General features: G+C 38.6%; 1 protein-coding gene across 1 annotated transcript in view; it reads right to left on the reverse strand.

The window, feature by feature from the left end:
* KCND2 (potassium voltage-gated channel subfamily D member 2) overlaps positions 1 to 26,986 on the reverse strand; it is a 272,477-nt gene that overhangs the window by 13,814 nt on the left and 231,677 nt on the right. Inside the window, exon 3 of the mRNA XM_021384830.1 lies at positions 4,218 to 4,380. Within this exon, the coding sequence (XP_021240505.1) occupies positions 4,218 to 4,380 (163 nt within the window). The remainder of the gene's footprint in view (positions 1 to 4,217; positions 4,381 to 26,986) is intronic.

Below are 26,986 nucleotides of genomic sequence, written 5' to 3' on the forward strand. Positions count from 1 at the left end.
TTGACAAGAGCCTCTCTTCTGTCTCACGCTCTGCTTTTCTAATTTGCAGTAATTGCTAATAGTTATCTTCAGATTACAGAAAATAATTTCTAGAACTTCAGCATGCAATAGAGAGGAAAATGCTGTTTAATTTGTACGTTAGTGGATAAGCAATTAAGAAAGGTTCATATACTTGTTGAGTTGTGCCTTCCTTTCACACTCTATTCAAACGCAGTAAACTTTAGTGTTTTTGTGCTGAATTTAAAAGATCTTGGGTAAGCTATTCTGCTGGTTATCTCTACAGCCTCACTGAGATTAATACCCTATTTAAGCTAAAATAAGTTGCAATGTTAGCATGGTTCCTTATTGCAAAAGCTTGGCTCTAGATTGCTAGGTTCTGTAAAGCAGTTGTAATTTGTCCTAAAACTATTTATATTTATCTAGTACCTAATTATTTATAACTTGACAGATAAATACATCATGTACAATCAGTAAATAATGAAATATGAGCCCAGCCAATCTTCACGAAGTATTTTGCAATGTGAGTGTAGAAGGCCATAATAATATGAAAGAATCAGGTTGAACTGTATGCATTAAGTCAGATTTTGGAGCCAACTGTCATGTTTCTGTTTGTGTTTCCATTTGCGTTTCCGTCTGTTTGTTTCCGTATGGACCAGTCACAACACATCCGTCATTAAATTTGCCACTTCAAGGCACTGATGATAAATGAAAATAACTTGACCTCCTGCAGTTGTCTCTAGCTGAGAAAAGCAGCATTCTTCAAAACTCTCTCCAGTTCTGATAAATCTGCTTGAGGAAAAAGCAAAATAAGACTGTAGACAATAATTAGTTATGCCCTCAGTGCAAACTCCTGTATCTAGCTTGGATTATTTATCTACCCATTGCCAGAAAAGGTCTGATTCTTGGACATTAATGTCTGATAGAGGAAAAGGTTCTGATAATCACAGAGAGTTTGTTGGTTTTTCTTCCTTTTCCTTTTTTTTATTTTTAATTTTTATCTTTGTTTATATTGAGGTCTCTTTTACAACAGCGTATTTCCATAAATAGAAGTAGGATTTTCCTTTAAAATGTATTCAAAATTAGATGATATATTTCTAAATTTCACTTCACTTTTTCCTGAGCATTAATGTGCAGCATTATTTTATTTTCTAATCTTGAAGGACAGTGCAGAATTCAGTAAATGCATATGTTGGTGGTCACATGGATCTTCAATAAATCTCCTAATTCCCGAGATTAGATTTCAGCACTTCACTGAATTCTCTCCAGTTTCCCTACAGCCCAAATGTTTGGTCATTTCTAGAGACTATTTTGATTGAATTTATCCATGGTAAAGGCTATGTTGATTGAATTTATCTATGACATATTGATAAAGAAAGTTATATCCAATATCCAATTTTCTCAGCTAGATGGAAGCCTGTTGTAGCAAACAGGAGGTACCATTTCTTGCAAGGGTTTATGCTGTGGGTGAAAGATGTAGTCTTGTGTTACACTTAAACCTTTCATTAGGTGTAATCATATAAATACTAAGAGGTTTAAAAAGAAATTCTCTGGAGAATATTAATTTCCCATAATAATAGCCACCTTCAAAGGGAGTCATTTCAGGTTCCCCAGACAACGTAATGCCATTTGAGGATATTAGATGGTAGGGGTTCTGCACAGATATAAGGCACTAGATCTTTCTTAATTCAAAAGTAGTCTTGTTTAAGTTGCAGTGTTGCTGTTGGTGGTGCTCTTTTACTACTGCTGTTGCTCATCTCTCCCTGCTAGATGAGGCCCCTCCACTACCATGACGTTCTGCTGAGCTGCAGCCAACAGCCAAGTGAGGGAGGCAGAATGGGAGGGAGTGTCATAAGGGACAGCAGGCTGGGCAGGGCCATGACCTCAATGCCTCCTGCTGCAGTACAACCATGGCTCCCAGCCATAAGGTGTCCTGGACACCTTATACAAATGTAGTAGAACTCTCCTGCGAAATGCAAGTCTATACTTCATAAGTAAATATTGATAAATACAGACTACACAGTATTCAATAAGTTCTTTTTGCTGACTTTTCTTTCAGTCTCTCAGAGCAATACTCAGTTCATATCCTCTCAGTCATTTTAAAATGAGAGAGAAGATAAGTCTTGCAATAGGAGAAATCAATGAAACATACCCAGTGCTGCATTAACCAGAACCTTAAAGCCATTTTCTTCTAAAGCAAGAAGGATATAAACATGGTCAGAGTAAATCTGTGATCCTTACTCTTGGCATTGTTCTGGGAAGCGGAGGAAACGAGATTTTGCAGAATTGCCATTCATGACTTCACATTCCTGTTTGTGACATACAATGAGCTCACTGTTTTTCAAGGAGAGAAAGTCAGTTATTAAACAGTTTCTATTCAGGAAGAGACTATAGGGAATATCCGCCAGTCTGCTGATCTAATTTTTGCAAGGTATTTTCCAATTTCCATCTCTTTTTCACTGTAATGTGCAAATCAGATATAGAAAAATTTATTCAACATTATACAGTAGGAGGCTGTGTGTATCTGAAGTAAGGCTGATTGTCTGTGCAGCCATGAAAGCTCAGAACAGGCACATTGATTGCTGGGATCGAGCAGATCTGTTATCCATGACTGCCACAATGCTCTGAGGCACTGTGTTCTGCTGGTACATACAGTTCTTTCACTCTTTACTACCATTACGTAATCAAAATGAAAAATTCTCTACAAAAACAATGTAGTGTAAAAGTTATGTATTCTCTGCATTTTCCAGTTGTGGGAGAAGTGAGTATGCAGCTGGGACATGGGACAAAACAAGATGCAAAAGGATGTGTGTAATTAGTAGATAGGGGAGATTTGATACTTGGCTCACTGAAACAGTCTATATTTGAAATCAGGTTTCTGAGTGGCTCTGTTATACCCCCATTTTCTTTTGTAGCCATTTTCCCAAGTCTCTCAAGATGTGCCAATTCAAAGAATACAACATCTTTATCCCAGGCCTATGACTGACTTCTTGGCAATGTACCTCTCTTTCTCCTGATTCTAAGATTTTCCAAGAATTATATCACTATGTATTTTTATTTCACTTCCTTTCTATGGAGACATCAGTCAAAAAGGTGTCCAGATATGAATAACAAATTGTTGTGTCTCTAAACTAATTGCTATTTTCTATATAAGGCAGATGCAGCCTGTATTCCCTTGGTCAACATGTGTATTCCACAGCCATGACCTGCCTGCACACCTCTGTGGGCAGGGATCCCACTCTCACTGAACCCCTCAGAATCTCTGGGCCCACTGGGTGATGAACCTTTTCCAGAGAGTAAACAGCAGAACAGTTACCATAGTCATAAAGGGAGGCCAGGGACCACAACAAAAGTCCAAGCCCAAGACACCTGTCAGAAATGGAGCAGAAGGTAATGCAATTCGTCTCTTTTATCAGGGCTTGATGTGTCAACAGAGGCAATATAAGACATTTCTCATCAGAAGGCTGAGTAAAGTGGGTTGAGACTGCCATTTTTGATGTGGGATGGAAACAATGGTGCTGCTCAAGCTTGGCTGCATCTTTCCTGGTAAATAGTTCTTCCTGGTTCTTGACCTTGCACATTTAGGTCAGGGGAAAAAAATGTCTTGTCATAGAGCTAGTTAATAATTTAGTGAGATCAGTAACCAAGGAAGCTGAAAAAAGCCTGACTTTTGTTTTTGTCTTTTCATGATTCAGCTTTTTCTGAAGCCTTTTAAGCAAAGTAGTGCCAAGGAGACAAGTTCCCAACAGTCAGATTCCCCAGAGAGTTAACCTGGGAATTAAACAAACAGATTAGTGAGACTGGCTGTTAGACAGACATTAGAAGTAATGCTTAGGTTTTTAGGTGTGGGGCTTTCTTTTTTTTCTTTTTTTTCTTTCTCAGAGCAGTCTAGAGGAAGGAAAGTTTTCCTGAAAAATCATGTTTTCAGTGGGTGAAAAGCTACTGTAGTGAGAGCTATTGTCTAAAAGTAGTAGATCTGGTCTAACAGTTAGGATGAATTACCACCATAGCAAATCTGTAAATTTTGACAAAAAAAAGATAAATGGACCATTTAAAAAAAAAAATTAAAAATAGCACAGTATTTGCATCTGGAACCCAGGCTTGGCATGTAATATATGCATATAGCAGTCATCTTCATAATAAATCACACTTTTGAGACACATAAAAAGCTACCATTTAGCTATTGTCAATATCGAAAGGGGAAAAACTGAGGAGCTCACCTTTTGTGCCCTGCGCTTGTCTGCTCGTTGATTCTGGTGGTAGATACGGCTGAAGTTGGAGACAATTACAGGAACTGGCAGAGCAATCACTAAGACCCCACTCAAGGAGCATATTGAACCAAAAATCTTGCCGGCTATTGTCTTTGGCACCATGTCACCATACCTGGGTTGAAGAAAATAAAACCCTTAGCAAAGACAAAATCTTCTTTAAGTATTGAATTTCAAGATAAATTAATTGCACAATAGATTTTTCTTCCCTTGCAAATAACACTTGATGGATATAATATTTTACATACATCCATTTGTTATACAGCAAGCCTAGTGCTAGACACGCATTTTTTTAATGTTAAGGTAATGTTGGGTATCCTGTTGATCAACTGTGAGCATCTATGTTTCACCTTCCCAAGCTGACTCTATTTCAATGAAGAGAGACCTTCCTGTGGGAAAACTTCTCAGGGTCTAAGTCCTTACTCTGTTTGACTGAAGAACTCACTGCTTTCCATTGATGAGATCCAAGGGAGATCACTTGGTAAGTTAGATGTCAAGCTGAATAATCTATATTCTCACTAAGCTGATATAGTGCTTTCATTTAGGAGGGCAGTGTATTTGGAACAGGGCATCCAGGAGATCATGAACTTTCTATCCTTGGAGATTTTCAAGACTTGGCTGAACAGAAATATGTCTGACCTAATCTATCGTTGTTGATAGGACTTCTTTGAGTGAGAAGCTGGAATATGTGACCTCTAGAGGTCCCTTCTATAGTCTAAACATTTTTTCACTTAGCCAAAAGCAAACCCCAGAAACTCAAGCCACAAATGCAAACAATGAAAGAAATTTGAACTGCAAATCCTGGCAGTGTTCAGAATTACTAGGGCTGGAGTTTACCACGTTTCTTTGAGATGCTGGATATTGTTTTTTTTCCAGCAAGTATGTAAGATTTCTTATAGTGTTGCTGAGAAGTATGTAGAGGGATTCCAGTGACAGCTTATTAAGAGATATCAGCTATTTGCACTGTGTAGACTGCCACATTCTATCGGACAAGGATGTAATTACATACCACAGAGTTTAATAAAAGATACATTGCCTGCAAGTACCATTCTGTTTCAACTGGGTTTTAAACTATTAATAAACATATATTGTATCATGTCCTTGTGTACAGAGACACAGCACATTTTCTACTACAGAATTTATAACAACATGAAAAAAGGTAAGAAATAAAGCTGCAGTAGGGACAATATTCGGAAAGTGCTATCTGGAAAACAAAAGCAGTTCAGTGGGAACTAGAAAGATAAATAGAGAAGTTAGGGTGGAGTCTACACATGGTTAGAGAACACTTTCTAGCAGTGAGAGCTCAGCCTGTGTGTAAAGGAGATCATATGTCACTTTGTAGGTGAAGATGAATGACTTGAATTTTGCAAGATAAGAAGAAGGTATTTAACTCGAAGATTCAAATAAGGCTCATCCAGGCAGACATAATATAGATGGCCAAGTCTTAGTTTATTGACTGTGACTATGTTGTGTAAAATAAATATTTAGCTGCTTTATAAGGCATGCCCCAGTGTGAAACTTTCACAGGAAAAAAAGTATATTAATATTTGTACTAATAAAATAGTCACCTCAGAATTTCAGCATTGGTAATTGCTGATTTTGTGACACGCAGGAGTGGATAAAATGACATCATGTAATAGAAACCATCTTCTAAGTTAACAATACAGGTTGTCTCAATTACAGGATGTATAAAACGAAAAACACTGGAAAGAGAGCTTTTCCAAGCCATTAACATTTGCATCTCACAACACAGGTATTTTTGGTGCTTATCTTCCTAAGCCAACCAGCCGCTCTCAGAGGTGATACATACCCAACTGTTGGGCATGCGGGGGGATAATCGGCTTTTCAAGGTCCCTTTGCTGGATGGGATCCCAGACACCTGGTGGCTACATCCACTTTTTTTCAGCAGTGGTGAATGAGTGGAGGCACAGGGCTGCTGCTGGTGCAGGGCTGGAGGGGGCTGCCCAGCACCCCCACACTGCCCTGTGAGCGCCTGGGGGCGGTGGGTGGCCTGAAGTTTGCTTGGAAGGGAAGGCCTAGGATCAGACCAGTGATAAATGTTATTGGTTTACAGGGACTGTCAGTGTTTTGCTTCTTCCTTTAGGATATGATCCCAGTATTTTCTGAAATTGAATAAAAGTGTATCAACAGAAAGCTACTTAGAAGGCAGGATATATTTACACCCACTTGACTCAATCAGAACTTGAAATACAAAATTTATACACATCCAGTACTATTAGGAAAGACCTATCAAACTAGATTACTAAGCCTATATTTAGATAACTAAAATTATCACTTGAAATGTGAAATTGCTGAATCGTCATAAGCCTATATCACCACCAGTAGCTGTTGTGGACTTAAGGCATTTTTAGCTCTAATTTGGTTTGAAGTTGCTCAGGGATATATCACCCTGTTGAATGTGTGACACCATAATTATGTGAATTAACCCAAACTGATGCTTTAGGTGTGGTGACAGGAATATTAGCAGATCCATCTCCAAAATTTCAGTATTTTTGTGTGATCTACCTAGGGATGCAAGGAGATGGCTTTTCATGGTATTTCAGAGTTATGGAATTAAACAAAAAAAAATATTGCTTGATATGTGAAGGAATTTTACAATGTTTTTCATCATTTCTGGGCAAAATGAAGGGTACATGGATATATCACTTATTTTGAAATAACTTGCTTTTACTTGTTTTTCAGCTTCAGTGAATTGTACTACAGTGACATTTTCCAAATGTAATGTTGTTTGTCCACTGTTTAGTGCTAATAATACTTTTCACAGTGTGAAATAATCACTTCTTTAATAACTTTAACATAATTGCTTTTTCTCTTGTTGATAAACAGTTTTTGGGGGGTTTAAATAAAATTACGTTCAGAAAATATGACTGCCAAGACGTTACTCTACCTATACAGAGTGAGAAATATGTTCACTCACTAAAGCAGATTTTACTACCCTGGCTAGCCTTGCTCTCCTTTGGGACACAGATTTTAGTCTAGCATCGGCATGACTAAGATTGGTATTGAAATTCCTCCTGCTGGTTAAATATCACCTTTAGTTGTACTTCGTATATCAGTGAGTATCATCAGTGGAAGTGGATGAAATAAAATGAATGGAAAATTTCTTCCTTCACCCTGTCTGTGACTGCTTTATTCCTTGGAAAATCTACACTAAAAATAACTCAATTTTCAGATGTAGCTTTGTGGTTCTTGTATTTTAAAGAGGAAAAATTACACTTGATCTGTAAGACAAATGTTGATTTCTGCCACAAATCTGATCTCTTCAGTCATGGAAACACAACAAACATTGAATTTTATTAAGAAATTTTCACAGACTTCTCAAAAGGGAATTATTTCAAGGTTTTATGTAGAACTACTCTGCTTGTCTCCTTGCTATTCAGACTGTAACTGCAAACATATTCTTCTATAAGTGTTCTTTTTCTTTTTTTTCCCCTACTTTCAATCAATCTTTTCATAGCTTTATATATAGTCTGTTCCATAGAAGTCTCATCGTGGCCAAAGCCCACACTGGTCTTTGGGCATTTATGATTTCTACTGACAATCTAATTTTGCAACATCAAAAGTGTCATCACAATATTGTAAGCCATGGGTGAAGTGAAGAAATAGAGATGCCATGTTTATCCCTGTTATCCGTCAGAGGCGTTCAACATTACCCAAAAAAGGAAGTGAAAAGGATGTGACAAACTAGATATGTCAGTCAAGTTTTATCAAATCACAAGCCAGAAACAACGTGATCAAACTAATGCATTAGTTTCACTGGACATAGTCCAGAGGGGTCAGACGTGCTACTGCTTCAGTCCGTGGCTCTCTGTTCACTAAGGAATAGAGTAAGTGGATGGATTTAAAGGAATGTGTTTGTCCCAGTTGTTTGTATTCAACAGGCAATAGAACGTCTGCATATTTGATTCCTTATTGCAAGTGAAGACAGCAAGTCAATGTATTCCTTTATTTTGAAAACAAACACTGGATCTTTCAGAGTATTAACCTGAGCAACAGGGGCATGATTTGTTTTAGCTTTGCATGACAGATGTGGAGGCTTGAAATGCAGATTGAACCACACACAGAAGGGAGAGCTTTGTAGGAGTTTGGGAAAAACGAATGTATTTAGGATTACAAATGCCCATTCTGTACCCAAAAGAATTACTACATCAGAGCTAACCCACAGATCCCCACCTGCCAAAGTGATAGTGCTTTTCTAACTGTTGAGCATAATACACCCAATGGTGCATACTGAGAATTCAAGAAATCTGAATCAGTGTTTCTGTCATCTTCAGATATTTATCTTGAGTCTAATGATGACTGCATTTTTTTCTTGTTAAATCTAAGACAGAAGATCTATCATCTGTCATTATTTGAAACAAGTCATACCTTTTAGCCATATTTCCTTGAGCAGAGAAAGTCTTTCCTTTAACAGTCTTTGTGAATGAGATTGACAACACTGCTTTTTAAACGTTTGTTTGCTTGAACTCAGGAGTAATTCTTTTTCAAATGAAAATTAAGTGTGTTCTGGAAGGTAAAATAATCAAATTTCTATTTCTATGTAGCAATATTTTTATGTGCACTTGAGAGACTAGAAATGCAAATTTGGAATCGTTTACCATAGGCAGAAAATCCCCAAACCTCCAATGATCTCAGCAGATAAACTCTCAAACAGCAGGAAATATATAGCAGAAATAAATCCAGGATGTGCAATTTTACAAAGATCAAATAATTTAGGCTGACGTGAAAAGGAGAATAAACTTGTTTATACTCAGGAAAGCGAGCTGCAATAGCGCTTCCCGCCACTAAGGGGCATAAACACCATTAAAATTAAATGCAAATGCATAAAACCATTTTTAATGCATGTTGCAAATACTTCTGCCCTCTTCCACCTCTTTCGAATTAATTTACATTCTTTTACAAACATTACATTGACTGAGGTCTGTTGTCTGCTCTCATCTTATTTGTTGAAGAGGGAAAGCTGGTAACATTTTTATTTCCAAGCATGTAAAACATCACAAAATAATGGGGTTGTAAAAAAAAGAAAGAAAACACCAACAAAAAGTCATTAAATTAACCTGGAAATATCTATTTTAAAAGCAAAGGAAAATGCGGTCAAAGAACAATGAGAACAGTACAAGACCCATGGAAACAAAACCATCTAATTAGAAGGCAGAGCTGCATATTTTTCCACCTGTGTGGCTGACAGCCATGTTTCCCAGGGGATTTGGCATGTCATGCAGGTAGAGCTCCAGCTTTTGGCACTGGAGGTGATTAACACAATGCTGGCAACCTGAGCTTTTTCCTTCAGCTCTGTTAGTTTCCCCCCCTGCTGTCCCCCTTCCCAGGACAGGGCCTATTCTCTCCCCCTTCCAGTTGCTTGGCAAGGTTATTGGGCGCTCACCTCCATGGGATTGTGCACCTGCCCTCTGGCTTGCCATCCCAGCTGATGGCACTTTTCTCCTCCCCAACAGCCTCAGGCAGAGCCCCAGAGGCCACTCTGCAGCATTCTCCATCAAGATCACACAGCTGCTCATCGGCCCTTGCATTTAGGCAGCCAGCCACCCCATCAGGCACGCACGTAAGCTCCAGCACAGGGCAGAAAGCAAGAAAACTAACTCCCAGCCTCTCTGACACTAACAGTAATCATGATGAATTTGCAGCCTTACCTTGGTCTTAAAATAGCCTAATGATTTTGGAAAAGTAATTTCTAATAATACAAAATATTGCTGTTAGGGATGAGATGTGAAACATTACACACATTATTCCAAATTTTATTCCAACCTGGGGAGATTCTGAATGGAATTACAAATAATCTTTCTGGCTGCTTTTACTGCCGTGAAGGGCCCTCTGTTGCAACAGCCCAATCTTCTGCTCAGTACTGATGGACGTGGTCCTCTCTGGGGTCCAGAATGCTGCTGCAAGCACCAGCCAGATGATCATTCATGAGTGATGAAGAGCACATCTGCTTCTCAAGAGCAGCCGTGCTCCTGGGTTTTCCAGACCGCAGGAACAGAGTCCCTCCGGATGGTGACACACTATTGCCCCTGCACCTGGCTGAGTTTGCAGTTCTGAAGTATAAGGCTTCCAATGAAATTCAGAGATTTTTTGCATGTGCACCAGGGCTTTCATCCAAGAAGCTTAAGCAGATTTGCTGAGGTGGGAGTTAGTATTTAGAGGTCATAAAAAAAAAAAAAAAAAAAAAAAAAATTCTCTCCAAGAATCATAAAAAAAAAAAAAAAAAAAAAAAAAACTTTTGCATGGGAAAGTTAAAAGACCTGCCCATAGAAACACTCTCAGCTTCTTGCAGTCGAGATCCAGATGACTAATATCCTTCTGTTTTCCTTTACCATAAAATATTAAATATGAGAAGATAAAAAAATGTCTTTGTGTTTCCTTTTTGTCATGTCTCCCTCGCTCCATAGGGAAAGCTAACATCCTACCTGCTCCTGAGCAGCTGCAAAGCACCATAGAAGTACAATCTCTGCTTAATGATGTATGGTGGTTATTTACATTACTAGGGCTACAGAGGGCTACAGCTCAGCTGACTTCCAAGATGTCTGTAACACCTGAACAGATGTACTACTGAGATGCACGATTTTTTTTGGTGAGTTTTATTTGTCCCTCCACTTTTCAGAAGAAAAAATGAGCTGGTGTTTTTTTTTTTTTTTTTTTTTTTTTTTTTTAAAGGAAGAAGAGAATATTTTGGAATGGATCAGATACTTTTCATGAATAAGTACAGAAACATAGCAGAAAAATGATTCTCAATGCAAAATCATGCGGTTCCTACAGTGTGTTGGTGATCACTTATAGGGGATAATGGGGCATCTTCAGAGCTTTCAGGCCAATGGATCTTCACACAACCTGCCTTGTTGCAACAGGCTTCTGTGGGAAGGGCCGGTGCCCCTGTCATCCCATGTGTACCTGAGAACAGTGCCCAAGCCTTCTACTGCCAAATGGTGACATCAAGACTGTGGACATCACAGCTGAGTGCCTCTGCACAGTGAGGAAAACACTGGTTTGTGCTTTCAACTCCTTTTGTTCAGCTTTTTGTTTCTTTGTTTAAGTGATGTAACACCACAGCCTGTAGTGAGTACGTCTGAGTTGAGGCTTCTAGCATCAACTTCTGTGATGGAGATGCTTATGTGATGGGAGATCTGCCATGTGTTTGGTGTGATTCCATGATTTGTACAACCGATGGAGGAATCAGGAATAATACTCACCAGTTTGTCTCCCACAATCTCCTTTGGAGAAGAACAGCTGATTAACACCACCCTTGTGCTTCTATACACGTGTTAATAAACAGATCTCAACTTGCTGCACAGACTCTAGGACTATGCAGATAGACTTTGGTAGGGAGCTGTCGGCGCTTAGTCCCGTTAGAGAATTCTCTCAGTCAGTGTAGCATCAGAATAGTAAGTCCTCCTTATTGTGTTTAACATACATCTTATATATCCTCCACTCGTAAGCAGTAAATCCACTCACGGTTAATTGACCTTAAGTTCTTCCCAACAACATAGATAACAAACAAAGGGTTCCTTAACTGTCCCAGATGTGACCACATTAGCAGTGCATACTAAAGGAGCATTCTGTTTACACTTTAGCCCTGTCTCCAGACTCCCGAGGCGTCATAGCGATAAGATCTACCAGAGTCTGTTGAGCTCCTTGTTGTTACACCTCCCCCCGCAGGGAGCAAATATTAGTTAAACATTTTAGCTTGAGACTGGTTGGAAGAAGACCATCAGTCAAGAACAGAAACCATCCTTGCTGAGACTAGTAAAAGAAGTGCAGCAGTAAGTAATATTACAGAGATGTCAAATTATATCCCACAATTGTAAAATGGTGTCCTTATCTAAGGAGGAGCTGAAAATTGTTATGAAGCTGTCCCCTAGAGCTTCCAAGCTGCTTGGTGACTAAATGCTGGCAAATTGAGGCAGATTAGTCATTTATTTCAATGTTATGTGGAACAACTGATAATTTGTTACCGGTAATAAGTTTAAGTGGAATATCTAAATAAAGATTTCAGCTGTGTTGCCTTAAGGAATCAACTTGTACATTTGCAATGTGAAAAGTATCTAAACTGCAGTTTAGAAGTGAATAACATTTTTAAAATACCACTGCATGTGAATCTGAAATGATCCAGAGCTAGATTTGGAAGAATAAGACAAAACTCTTTATTTGGTTAAGAAAGCGTAGTGGAGAGGAGGAGGTAAGTAAAAAAAGTCTTCATTTCCTAAAATCATCTACAGTCCTAATAATAATATATCTAATTAACATAGATTTCATTTATGACTTTTTTTGTATTACTTCAGAATTTCAAGTCTTTAAGATCCCACAGTGATAAGCTGAGAAGAAATGCTTTGCTGGATAATTATTCATGCTTAGTATAGCTGACAGAGGAATTGGAAATAATATTCATCAGATGGTCTGATGATAGAAAAAATGATAAAGGAAGGACATACTTTTCTTCTGTCACTCAGTTGCTTTGCATTTTCTGGGATCTAATGTAAATTTTTATATATTTTTTGCCAAAAGTAGCAAAAAAAGTAGTAAAAAAAGATCTGAATGACAATCTTCACTCCCACAATTCCAACTAACTTCCCTAAAACAAAATATGCCAAGCTTTTTGCTCCTAAGAATCTATGACACAATACTTATTTAGTCAGGATGGGTTAACTGGCTCTTTCAAAGTGCAGAGATGAACAAAAAAACACCAGCAGCAGATCAGACCAAAGCTTCATCTAGACTAGTACTCAGTCTCTTAACCTTAAGCAAATAAACATATATGGAAAAAATAGGGTAAATACACACGATAATGTCCCTGAATGCTCTTCCAGCCTCCAGACATTTACACCTCTGGTACTTCTGGTGCTATTTGAAATTTCTTTGCAGTTAGTTATTCTCAGTGCATTTCAACACAATTTATTTTGTCTCCTTGGATCCATGCAGACTTTTAGCATTCAGGCAGTTCCTCAGCCAGCTGCCCTTGATCTGCTTTTGACTATTCTGATGGCAGTTCCTTGCTCCATATGATGTCCCCAGGCAGGTCCTTCTATTTGACAAAGCATCTGGTGTGTGATCTCCTCTGCTCCTGGTATCTGCGATTTCACACCTCTTTTCCTTATGTCTTTTCTAGACTGGCAAGTCCTACTCTGCTTATACAGAATATACTCTCTACCTTTGCACATACCGTTTCCCCTTTTCTAATTTTTTTTTTTTTGTTCAAATTCTTCTATATTATTTACAAGAAAACAAGACCAGAACTGCAGTTTTCAAAGAAGAGGTATGGGCAAGTTCAGACCTTGTTTTTCAGGTGCCAGCTTGGACAGTAATTCATTATTATTCACAACATTAATATGTGATTTCTTATTCTTGTTATTTATCTGTCCAAATCTTAATATTGGTGATGCTGGTAATATTTGTTTTATATCTCAGATGTCTATCACTGACAGAGAAAACAGAGCTGTTAGGCTGTTGGCACAGCATGGGAGTTTTGATGCCTGTCATGATAAAATCCTTACCAAATGATCATTGAAATGGTATAGCTCACCCAGCACCCATGCTACTCAGAAAAAGAAAAGCTACTCCTAGATTTGTACCAACACTTCGGGTAAGAGAAATATATATATGCCCTGTGAATTCAAATTTTTCTGCTTTTTCCCCCTTTTTTTCTCCTTTATTCTTTCTGAAAATCCTTTCTTAGGAGAACAGAACTAAAAAAGAATACAAAGTTAAGAGGCAGTATTTTACATGCCATGGAAAAATAGAAACCAGGATGAGCACACACCAACACTGAATAAACTGCATTTTCAATAAACTGGTACAAATACAATGGAGTAGAAAGAATTTCCAGAAACCCCTACTCGAGCCATTAACATCAGAACATAAACAGTTCCCCCTCTAAAACCACTAATACCTCTAGCCACTCTTTGCATTAAAGGTCAGGAATGAATGATAGGCAATGCCTTCAGCTGAGGCTCTGGCCATAGCACATTGTAAAGACCAAATAAAGAACCCACATTACAAGTAGTAGTAAACCAGAGCGATGTAGGCTTCACTGACTGCACCAACTTGTCCGTAAAAAGAGTCCTGCTGCAGGCTCCATTAATTCCCAGCAGGACGGACTGTGGCTTGGATCATCCTCCCTGAGAAATGATTCCGAAGGCAGCTACTGAACATCTCCCCCGGCCGTGGTTTATGTAGATTCTCTGTTCCCTCAGACACTTCAGAAAACTTAGAAAACAGCACATTCCGTTCTTCTGTTTAGTAACATTTTTCAGCATAGTTACTAAAATTAGGATTGTGGCATGAAACATGGATTTAAGTTCATATTCCAATGGAACATTTCTGATGCCCAAGGCCATGTTTTGATATGCTGCCTTGCCTCAGCAGTGGTGAGGGAGAATTTTTCTATTAGTGGTGTGATCAGGTACAGCCGGGGTCCAATGTTCTTGTTTCATCCCAGAAACACTGCTGAAAATGTTATGTAATTAATTTATCCTACAGATTTTCTTTCAGATGCAATATTTGTGTTAAATAGCAGCAAAGTCCAAACAAAGCATTAATCTTCCAATCCATTCCCAAGTTTCTCTTGAGTATATATTAGCCATCAGCATGCCAACTATATATCACATTAACACTAAAAATGCGCTGTGGAATTCTGCAAGGACAGCCATGCCTTTTTTTTTTTTTTTTGTGACAGCTACTGGGCACAACACATGGATTAGCAAGCTGATTTCACTTAGCAATCAGACCCAGCTGCTCCTCTGCTCAAGTGAATCCGAAGGAAGAAATGGTGAGTTCAGCCACTGCTAGCATTAGGTCTGTCCAGTGCTCTAATGAGCACACCCTGATCTAAGGATGGTTCCCACTGAACCTGGTATTTCTTGTGCTGCTTTTTTTTCAGCAAACTACTAAAAATACCCCATCCTCAGCACAGGCTTGTTGTCATGCTTTTGCATTGCCTTGCAACTTAAAAAAAATTCTAGTTTAACTTCCTTGTATTCAGTCTCATTAGCTGGAATTTAATACATTAAAAATATGAAAAGTCAAAATATTTTAAATGTTTTCTTGAGATACTAAACAGAAATTCTTTCTTCTCTTTAGAAGTAATCAGAATCCTCTTTCCTTGCTACTGTTTTACCTCAAAGATTTTCACCTCATTCAAAAGTCTATCCCATCATCTTCAGCACTGGTCAGCACAACTACCAATGGACCACCATTATTTTTACAATCCTTCAAACAAGCTGAAAAACACAGAATAGCTTGTATTGGTGCAACACTGACATTGACCTAAGTCTTTAGGGTTCCCTGGCAAATACCAAATGGTTTAGCTAGTTGTTCTCTAATGCTAACACTATGTCTGTTAAAACAAGAGTAAAAACTACTCTCATATATGTTTATGCACACATACAAATAAATACATATGTATAATATTTTGATGAGGCTAAACTTAAGCTTTCCCTTTAAGGTAGTAAAAATGTCTTTGTACAGCGTTTGTGCACTAGAAGATTTATCACAGCCCAGGATCTTAGCGTCCCTTTTAAATTTGTAGTCAGAAGAGTAATTTTTCCTGAAAGATTCTACTATTGTTTTGCCTCTGAAATTCAGCTCTTTTGTCTTTTATGACAATTTTGTACCTTACTATTTTGAATATATTTGAGAAAACACATCAGTGGAAGTTACCAGATACAACAGAATTTTTGCTATTTTTTTCCCCTCGATCTGTTTTTTTCATTCTTTTCCAATACTCAGGGATTTTCTCCAGGAAAAATGAAACAATTCATGTACTTCAGGTCTAGGAAAACAAAAACCCTTCCTGAACTGACTCAAGGCTCTTTGCAACTCAGCTTTCCATCAGTACTAAATCACCACCCCACTCCCCAAACCTTGAGAGAAAGAGAAAATGCTATAGCATTCAATCCTCTTAAAGTTTCCTCACAGAGTAATTCATTTCAGCTGAGCATAGTTATATCTCCTTGCAAAGGAACCAAAAAGCCTGTGTGAGCTACTCACTACAGGAACAGCTTAACCCTCACCCTCCCAGCTGCCACGCACTACCTTGCCAGGTTATAAAAGGTTTGGCTCTGGAGAGTTTATATGATTTATATCAGGAAAATTGTACTTATTAGGTATGAAAAGAATTGAATCAATCGTTAGGAGACTAAAATCTTCTCTTTGTCAGATTGCGTGGTATTGACTTTGTCAAGGAGTGCTTCACCACTGTGGCTTTGAGTCTTGATGTGACTTTTAATGAGTAACTTTTCGTATGAAAAGTTAGCGGCAAGTTATGTAGAGTAGAAATGAGCGTGCCCACCTCTGCCAGTTCTGATAATGCATTTTGTAACGTGATTGTGTGCTAGTAACTGACTCAAGCCACCAATGAATCTCTAAACATTAACAAACTGCAAAGACATAACAACGACTTTCTGAAACCACTAGCCTTGTTCTCTGCATTCGTGTCCTCTAACTGAAAGGTACTGTGTCTCCCTCTTACTTCTCTTACTCATTCAATCATAATGCTTGATAATGCTGACTTCTACTATTTTTAATAGGTACTGATGAAATAAATTTTCCATGTTTTCTCCATTTTTTCAAAATGTCTCTGTTCTATATAATGTTTAAAAACATTCTGCTAAAGCCTTTTCAAAATCACACATTTTAGGGATCACTGCTAACCCTTGAATTTTCTTGTGGATCCTTCAGAAATGGAGTTTCCAAGCCACCACATAGTGCTTTTAAATGCAAAGTCTGTAGAGTTTCAGTGTTCATTTAAACGTATCTCAACCTTTGTGGACAATATGCCAGATGGCCAGTGGTAGAAGTTAGGAATTATGAAAGTCATGTGAGACTTTTTTGCCTAGAAATATATGATTGTGGTTGCTCCATGCACTTGCTCAAGAAATCAAGCTATAGTGAATGCTGGAGAGGGATTTTTCCCAATTGCTTCCTGTGCAGACTGTGTTCATAAAAGATCTAAATATTCAGAAAGCCAAGCCTCAGATTTGATATTGTTTAAAATGGTCTGTCAAACCACAGCTATGAGAAGTCTTGCAAATCTTCTAACTAAATATTTTTTATTAGCAAGTGATGACTCAGAGAAATACTTTACCGGCCAACACTGGGTAAAGCTTTTGGAAATTGGAACTTTCATGGGTGGTCAAATCCTTCATGACAGAATTTTTTTGATCCTATCTCTCCAGCATGGCTTTCACTGAACATCAAGGCTAAAATGTAGAGTTAACACCCAAACCTTTTCCCTGGGTTTTGGAAGAAAGGTCTTACCCTATTCTCTCCCTTCTTCAGGTTTTGAAAGACAAACCTGTTTCATTTAAGACGACAGCTCAGAGTGTATTCCTGGTCAATACAGCCCTCCTTGCCGCATGGATTTGGATTCTGCAAGCAAATAAAGATTCAGTCCCACAGCACTACACTGGCTATTTTCCCACCATTTGGTTTATACTGACCTTCCCCAGAGGGCAGACTCCATTTTTAGGTGTCTAATTCTCCCGTCATTATTTGACACATTCTACATGCAAATCATTATGCCTAATAATTGGATGCTGCACTGCTCGGGGTTGTGACATGAGACTTTTGGAATCATTAATATTGTGCCTCCACTGTAATTCTTTCTCCTTCCTAAGGTTGTGCGTCATGCTCAGAGAAACGCTGTGGTATATCAGACATCAGTATGAAAGCACTGAAAAAATTACCTTTCTGGTAATGATCTCTGTGCTGCAAATAAGGGCTCCTTCTGCTTATCCCTGGTGATTCCTGAGCGTTTTGAACCACACACCGGCTTCCTCTGACTACTGTGAATGTTTAAAAACGCATTTTTTAATTGAAAATGCTATAAAAGCAATATACTGCAGATCATTTATCTTAGCCTCGCAGGCTGTGTTTGGACCCCTTGATGTAAATAATAACAAGCAAGTAAAGCTCTCCTGATCAGCCCTCTGACCATAGCTGAAAGATTATTTCCTGATCTTCTCTCCAGCTTGACCTCAAATTCCACTGCAACATCAAAGGATAATCTAACAGCTTCTACCTGTCTCCACTTGAAGTTTAAATATATTCAATGTGTTTATCTTTTTGTTTGTCAAAATCAATCCCAAGCTCTCACCGATATCTGACAGCCCTTGTACTTAATTTTGCCTGTGCCACTCACTGAAAATTTTGTCCTTGGATTTTAAGTTTCTCCTTCTTTTGGTTCAAACTGTGTTTCTTTTATCTCTATAACAACAGGCACAATTTAATGAGGACTGCCAAACCCTCTCCTTTTTACGCATTTTAAATTAGTTCTGCTTTTCACTGAGTATAAATCTCTTTCTGGAGACTTTTATATAGCAACTCTTCTGTCCTTTTCTGCTGTTAGGTTTGTTTGCAGTATGTTGAACACTGATTCCCTTTCTTTTTTCCGTGACTTACTTTCTTATTACAGGTACTTTTTTTTTTTTTTTTTTTTTTTTTTTTTTTTTTTTGTGGCCACATTACAACTGCACAGCTTTGGGGATGGAGCTGGCATCTGAAAAAGGAGAGAGCCAATGCAGCAGTCCTGGTGCAGAATTATGATACACCTCAGAGAACTGTGCTTGTAGACCAGCAGGCCAACTATATCCCAGGTTGCACCAAGAGAATTGTGACCAGCGGGTCGAGGGAGGTGACTCTGCTCTCATGGGAACCCACCTGGAGTACTGCATCCAGTTCCAGCTTAATATTGTGCTGTTAGAGTGGGTCCAGAGGAGGGCCATGAAGATGATCAGAGGGCTGGAGCACCTCTCCTATGAGGACAGGCTGAGAGAGTTGGGGCTCTTCAGCCTGGAGAAAAGGAGGCTCTGGGGGGACCTTATAGCAGCCTTCCAGTACCTGAAGGGGGCCTACTGGAAAGCTGGGGAGGGACTTTTTATAAGGGCAAGTAGTGACAGGACAAGGGGAAATGGCTTTAAACTGGAAGAGGGTAGATTTAAACTAGATATTAGGGAGAAATTCTTTACTGTGGGGGTGGTGAGACACTGGAACAGGTTGCCCAGAGAGGTTGTGGATGCCTCCTCCCTGGAAGCATTCAAGGCCAGGCTGGATGGAGCTGTGAGCAACCTGGTCTAGAGGGAGGTGTCCCTGCCTACAGCAGGGGAATTGGAACTAGATGATCTTAAAGGTCCCTTCCAATCCAGACCATTCTATGATTCTGTGATTCTATGAACTGCTGTTCCATGGACTGGATGGGGTTGCCTGGTGATTGCCCACTGATTTTCCAGTCTGTATAGAGTTGCATGTCAATGTAATGGGTGCAGAAATGACTGACTGGCCTTGAGCTGTTGTGTGGTATGAGAGACAGAGGAGTCACAGGCATGGCTGCATGTCACTGCTGTGGATATTTTGTCATGCTACCCAGGCATACCTCCAGAAGTGACTTCTCCTATCAGAGATGAGAGTTTCTGCAAGGACTCTTAACACTGGCTTTTAGCCCAGAGACTTACCACACTGGGTCACTGTAGTCTGAAAAGCAGTGTTCAATTTATTTCAAGAGCAATTTTTTCAAGTGAGGTACAACTTCTGATGAGGATGAGATTCAGGCATCTTTCTGGCAACAACAGTCTCACTTACAGCCATAGGGACTCTTTTATGAGCATTCACTCTCAGCTGCGAGTATCTGATTTTTGTGATTTGGCTCATAACCTCTATCTGATTGTGGAGGAGAACCCCACTGATGCATGGATGCCAGTGTTAATGCTGTTTCTTCTGATGAAAATGTACATTACTTAGTGAGGTAATTTGTATAATACCTATTAATTTACCTTCTACAAGAGACCACTCCATTTTCTCCCATCTGTTTTCAGAATATGATCACCTATCAAAATTGCACTGGTTCCCTGCACCCTGCTTAACTCCTTCCAGTATCACAGCAGAGGTTTTCCTTGGTTCTCTGCTGTGTCTTTCTTTTTAGTACCCTACCCTCCTCTACAGCTGCATTAGAAGAACTCTTTTTAAAGTAAGAAACTGGTTAGAGCCAGGTGGGAAAAATGGGAGGTGTACTCAGGGCACAGAGTTTACTCCACTTCCACGGGCAAAATGCACTGCAGTGGACAAAAACATTCACATCTTCTTTTTCAGATCCATGCTCAGGACTAGCACTAAAAAACTGAATTAATAATAATTTCCACAAAAACAGTAAAAATATTTTAAGCATCTGAGCCTACATAATCACACAGTTTTATTACCGGGACTCCTTTCATACTTACTGGCTTTTCCTCTCATGCATTTTGGATAATCCAGTACCCTGCTGGTAAACTTAGACTGTGAGAACTCAGAGTTGCTCGTACTAAAGAGAATAGGTCGGTTCTGGGTATTAGACAGCTAAGGAGCCAATAAACTATTTTTCATTGCTGCCAGAGTAGGGGAAATTTGATTGTAAATATTAGGAGAGTTTTCCTTTATTTTTTACATAAAACTGCTATCACAAGCTTATATGTCAGATAATAGCTGATCAAGTAATCTCTCCAGGCTTTCCTTTCTCTAATGTGCTTATCTGTATTAACTACTAAATGCATTTGCCTTAGTAACCAGAACATCCTCACTTCATATTACCAAAATTATGTCTTTAACAAATAGTCATGCAGGTATATCACCAGCCTGTTCCTGTTTGGGAGGAGTGGGAGTGAATGGAGAGAAACTCACGGGAGGTCAACTCTCACAGGAGAGAAAATGAAAAACCAAATTAATGGGAGCTGCTTTGGGAATTATCAGCAATTCCCATGTGTATCAATAATCAGAGGAGAGCTGAGCAGATCTGATTATTATATTACTTCATTCTGATTTTATATTTTGTATACACTTTGCTTTGTCCTCTCCCCAGAATAAAAATGCTCCATCAGTCTCATAATCTTTGATCATCTCCTTCATGAGAACTACTATCCAGTCCTTCAACCTCAGATTTCAGTTTATAGGACCATGGCCTACAACCTCTGGGATCCTGTTTTCATATAAATCTGTGTCATCAACATGAGGAAAACCTCACAGAGGGAGTGATGAACAAAAGGTAAAAAGAGAAGTAAGAATTTCCCATGGAAATAGTGGCTCAGGACAAAAAATACTGCGTGACAATCCAAGTAATTGATGCATTTTAGCTTGTAGCCAAGAGACTGGACAGATTTACTTAATCCTCAAAAGAAAACAAATAAACAAAAAAGCAAAACCACACCTCTAGAAACCTTTATAAGTTAACAAACCTATACAATACATTCCTTGAAAAATAAATCAGAATGTGATGTAAAACAATCAGTATAATTAACACTGCTGTTCTTTCCAGAAATCATTTGTATATGTCAGATGCAATTACTTTGATACTTTTTTTATTCTATTCCAATAAAAAGGCTGAATTTGTGGGAGGTCATCTACTGCATTATATCCAGCCCTTCTTACTCATTTGAGCTGTTATGTAAGAAATGCATGAAGGCTATGAGGTAGTTCTCACCAAAGGCTGAGTGGTACCATAAAAAACAAAGCAAAACAAGCAAAAAAAACAACACAAAATCTTAATTTTTCAGTGAAGACTTCATTAAAATATCTTTATCTTCCTTTCACAGACTAACAGTTTTACTTTGCTGCTGTTACACAGTCATGGATGCTATGTTTGTTATCTGAGTCTGTCAAGGTCTCAGGATAGCAGTTGGGGAGTTTAACACAATTTTTTTTTTGTCCTTCTCCTATAAAGAATAACTTAAAACCTTAAGTCCAGATTCTATCTGCAGTATTTGAGGAAGGCAAGAACATCTTAAGAAGAAAGAGCATCTTCTCATCTGAAGCCAGTGTAAAGGCAATGTGTGTGTTCATATGTGTACTGTCAGATCTTATTCACTGAATTAGCAAGAGGAGGATTAGACCCATAATACTCTTTCAAATCAGCAGAAGGTGGGTGAGGGCTAAAACTACTGATTACAATCTGCTTTCCTCAAAAACAATTTGCACATGAATTTGAAGGATTTAAATGCAAAAGATGTTTGTAAGCACTATAAGAAACCACTTTTGAGTTGAAATTTAGTGGGAAGATTATTCCATAATGATCAACAAATACAACTTTCTGCTAAGTACGTTCTTAAGTGTTGGAGATAAAGTATCCTTTGACTTTTAATTTAAAAATATATCCTATATTAATTAGAGTTTTAAAATTAAAGTGATAGGGAACCTAAAGTAGGGCTCCTTAGTGAAGGCAACTCTCAAGGTAGTTAAAAAGAAAGTTTTCTTGTAACACACTTAAATGAACACTATAGAATAAGTTCTAACCTCATTTAACCCAATGAACACCCACTGGGATAAATGAGCCATTACTGCAGAAAAAGGGGCAGTGAATTTAACACTGCAAGTCAACCCCTGCCATCAAGAGTCTTTCAAATAAGATAGAAAATAAGTTCCCTAGTACTAGTGATGACAATTTATTATTTGTGCAATGCTACTAATGTGTGCTTATAGACAGAGATGAAGGTGGCTGTGCTCCAAAAACCTTAGCAGAAGGGGGGACAGGGACAGGGGATCAAGCTGAAGGGGAGGAATGGAGGAAAAATCCTGAACATACATATTGTGGCTCATATGATTTCTGCAGGTCCTGTTTTGTAATGGGAATGCTCTTTTCTGTTGTTGGAACAGTGGGACACATGATGTGTGACTGTGTAGACTGTCACTTGGATTCACATCACTTTGGTAAACTGTGTCAGGAATTTGAATCAGGGAGCTCTCAAAGCATAGTTGAGCCATCTCCACAGATTTCAAGGTAGCTTATTCTTTGTCATCTTCATCTGAAAGCATAAGTAAACTCAGGAGTTTTGACTGTGGATAGCTAATAGGTAAAAGAGATGAATCTCCGTCCATACATTTGTGTTTTCAGAAGCAATGATCAAGACGCTCAGTGTCCAATGATGGTGCTTCTTTGAAGTTCATCAGACTCTGTTTCCAATTGTCAATATAAAAAAAAATTCTTCTCACAAGATCAGTAAGTACATAAATTAAACTTGTCTTTTTCTCCAAGATGCACAGAATGTTTCAGTTGTTCCTTTATTTTCAATTTTTATTTTATTTGCCTGTGCTCACCTGATGAGCACATATGTACTTGAGGATTTGTAAGTGCATGTATATTGCACACCTTTGGTCAGATTTTAGGGAGTTTAATAAATATATTTGCTTCTTATTAAAAAGTCTGAAACTTGAGGTTGGAGTACCCAATGCCTAGTGTTAGAAATGATGCTTCTGACTTTATTTTTGGTTTACAGTTGAAGTTGACAGGTCATTTCTAGTCTAAACAAATTCTATTTTTTTCTCCTTATTGCAATTTTTATTATTAGACTGCCTTAAGCAATGGAATATGTACTTTAGTATTTCTTGTATTTAGTCTATTAAGATATACATGCTCTTCTCCCTTTCCTTTTCAGTTTACATGTTCATACATTTTTATGATGCTGCTGTAAACGATTATCTGTAAATCAGATCATTCTCAAGTTTCGTATTAGTATGTGCTAACTGTTACGGAGAAACAGTTCAAACCTATTTAACACATCAGATTGGAAATTTTTACTGTGAAGTATCTTACTGGGCATTTCTAAGGTCTCTAATCACCACTAGCCTGAATAAACTACCTCACCATGTAGTTAAATCCAAAGCTGGATTGCTTACTGAGGAAAGGAAAAAAAAGGTTCTGCAAACTGATGTTAGCATATTTAACATAAAATTATACATGCCAGTAATGTGTTGTCCACAGAATGAAATAGTTTATAATTATTCCTCTACTTGCCAAAATTTTATTTATAAGAGAATATAACATAAACCACAGCTTCAATTACAAAACGGTGTATATATTCATCAGTGCTCAGCTCAAATGATTTCCTTCAGCAAACAATACTTTAGTGAAAAGCAATGCAATTTCTTAAACATTTGGAACAATTATTCTAGGCTGAGAACAGTATACAGTGGGATTTCTTTCATGATCTGAGATGGTTTTCTCTGTAACTGTTACTCATGTCATAAAAGATCCTACAGCCAGCCCCTGAGAAATGAAAAAAATTAATGTGAACTGAAAGGCACCAAATGAAGCTCCTGGAGATCTGCAATGACTTACTCACATACCCAGTAGGAACACAGATGTGCTATCTGAGTTGATGTAAGGAATATCACAATGACTGCTGGGGCCTGCAGAGTCTGTGCAGAAGGTGAGGCTGTGATTGACAGTGGTTTTTGTGTCCCTTGGAAAGAGGCACATTGCAAAGGCATCTACAGTCTAGCAAATCCATGCAAAAATAATGTATAAAATACCAAACTGGAAAGAACGTTTGGGATGAGAGGGAAGACACAGTGCTATTCCAACCTCTGCTAGTGACTTACTGGGTAAGATCAGGCATGTTTCTTCAACTCTTTGGGCCACTGTCCACCATGGCACATAATGTAACGTGATCAACCCCCTCCACCAGCAGCAAACTGAGGCCTTGTAACGAGCAATGTGCATGTGGTACTGAACTATCTCTATTTTACACTATCAGCACACTGGCTAGGAAAAATGAGAGCCTGCTACTGGGTATGTGCCTGAGCAACAAAGGACAAGGAAAAGGAGGAGATAATGCCATCTTTGCAATGCTTGTTAATGGCAAAGACCCTTTGTGGAGGAGGACCTGCATGTTCTGGTGGGTAAGCCAAACATGATTAGGCAGTATGTTCTCCACAACCATGTATAGATTGTCAGTAATGTGAGTTTAGTCATCAGGAGAGGGAAGGTTACCATTTCCTTCTATTCAGCAATTGCGAGCATGCAGTTTGTGACTGATTTTAAGTTTCATGCCACAAGAGGTACATTTGTAGACTGGCAGGAGGCCACCAAGGTGTATAGGGTACTGGAGCACACGGCATGAGCAGTGGTTGAGAGAACTGGGTTTGTTCAGCCTGGAGACGAGAAGGCTGACAGAAAATCTGGTTACTGTCCTTTGCTCCAAAATGGACCTTTATAGAGGAGATGGAGTCAGACTTTGCAAAGGCACAGGAATAACTGTTAACAAACATAAGCTGTAAGAAGGGACATTTTGATTGCATAAACAGAAAAAAAAGTCACTTTGAGGGTGGTCAAACACTGCAACAGGTTGCCCAGAGAGACTATGGAGTCTCTGTCCTTGGATATATTCAGAACTTGACTGAAAAGGGTATGAGCAGTGTGATCCAACTTCAAAGTTAGTCCTGTTTAGAGGAGGCCAGACCATATGACCTCTAGCAATATTTTTTTCTGCAGTTCTATGATTACACAATGAGCCAGCAGCTCTTAACAGCAGGTGGACTCTTAGCACTTTCTTTGAGTTGAAGTACCATGAAATATGCAGTCTGAATATAGCTCTTTGCACTTCCATTTCCCCTCCCTTTCCTTCACTTCTCTTGTACATTGAGTTACTGTGAGGTATAAGGTACCTAAAATCCCCACAGAGAGACTGTTTTATATTTATCAAGTGTACATGGAGCTCTTAGTTAAGTCCCCTAGGGACACTGAACAAATAATAATAAAAATTCTAAGAGTGCAAAAAAAGAATTTTTGCAATAGAAAGTCTAACCAATCCAAGGCAGATAAAATGTCCACTTAGCTTCAGTATTATAGTTTAACTTCTGCTCAGTGTCATTATCAATTTCCCTCTATCTTCCCTCAGATTTTGAAGAGTTACCATTTAATATTCAGAGACTATGGAAATACTGACTAGGTTAACAGCATGTTCTTTTCTTGCTCTGTGCTAACTGTCTTGGTGAGAGTTCAAAATGAGGCAGATGATGTGACCTAGTACTCAAATGATTGCCTTTTAAAAAAATGAATTACTGGATTCCACTTAATTACATTTGTCGTTTAATTGTAGGCCTTCTTCAGCATTAGTGTAGCACAATACATTTTTATAACTACATTTATTTACCTTGTGCATTATAAAGCTTTATTGTACTTTTGCTAAACAATTTCTGTGCTACTGGATGTTGGAGGTGTTTGCAAAAAGTCTGTTTAAGCTCTTTTTGAACAGTGTAGCCAGGCCTTCATTTTTGGTAAATGAGTTTGAATTTGTGCAAAGTATTAAAAATAGCTCTGTCTGCAGGCTGCATAAATCTGATAAGGCTAACTTAGGCCCAGCAGCGTCTGAATGCAGCTAAATTCTGCCTTTAATGTCCCTTTGGGTATGATTACAACACAGTTGTGCTTGTAACACATAAACTGGCCTACCCAAAATATGTACAGGTATCAATTGGAACCCAGAATATGGGGGAACCTGGTGAAAACCCCTTGAATTGGCTTAGCTCAAACCTATGCAATCAAAACAGAGCTCAGTAGAATCAGGTGAATTATCCCACCATCCCTCCTGGCCCAATGGCTTTCTGATGCATCAAATTTTTTTGTTACCTTTTAAAAAACTGTGGACTCCTTGTCTCCAGTAGAGTCCTGAAACAGACGTTATTTCTGCATCCACATTACCCTAGATCTGCAGTATAGGAGCTGATGGCAAGTGAACTATATGTTATTGTGCTCTGTTCAGTTTTGAACTGGTGTTACTGTGAGCGTTCACAGAGAAAGCTCAGAGGAGCAAAAATAGGCCAGTATTTGCTATAGAACAGTGGGCTAGAGTCTGTTCAGACTCATCAGCATGACTAAAACTGTTGGCTAAATAACAGCTTGCCAAATTCTTCTGAACTGCTTGTCTCTTTGTTGTTTCCATGCCCCTGAGAACAAA

Source organism: Numida meleagris, chromosome 1 (assembly GCF_002078875.1).
Source record: "Numida meleagris isolate 19003 breed g44 Domestic line chromosome 1, NumMel1.0, whole genome shotgun sequence".
Lineage (NCBI taxonomy): Eukaryota > Metazoa > Chordata > Aves > Galliformes > Numididae > Numida > Numida meleagris.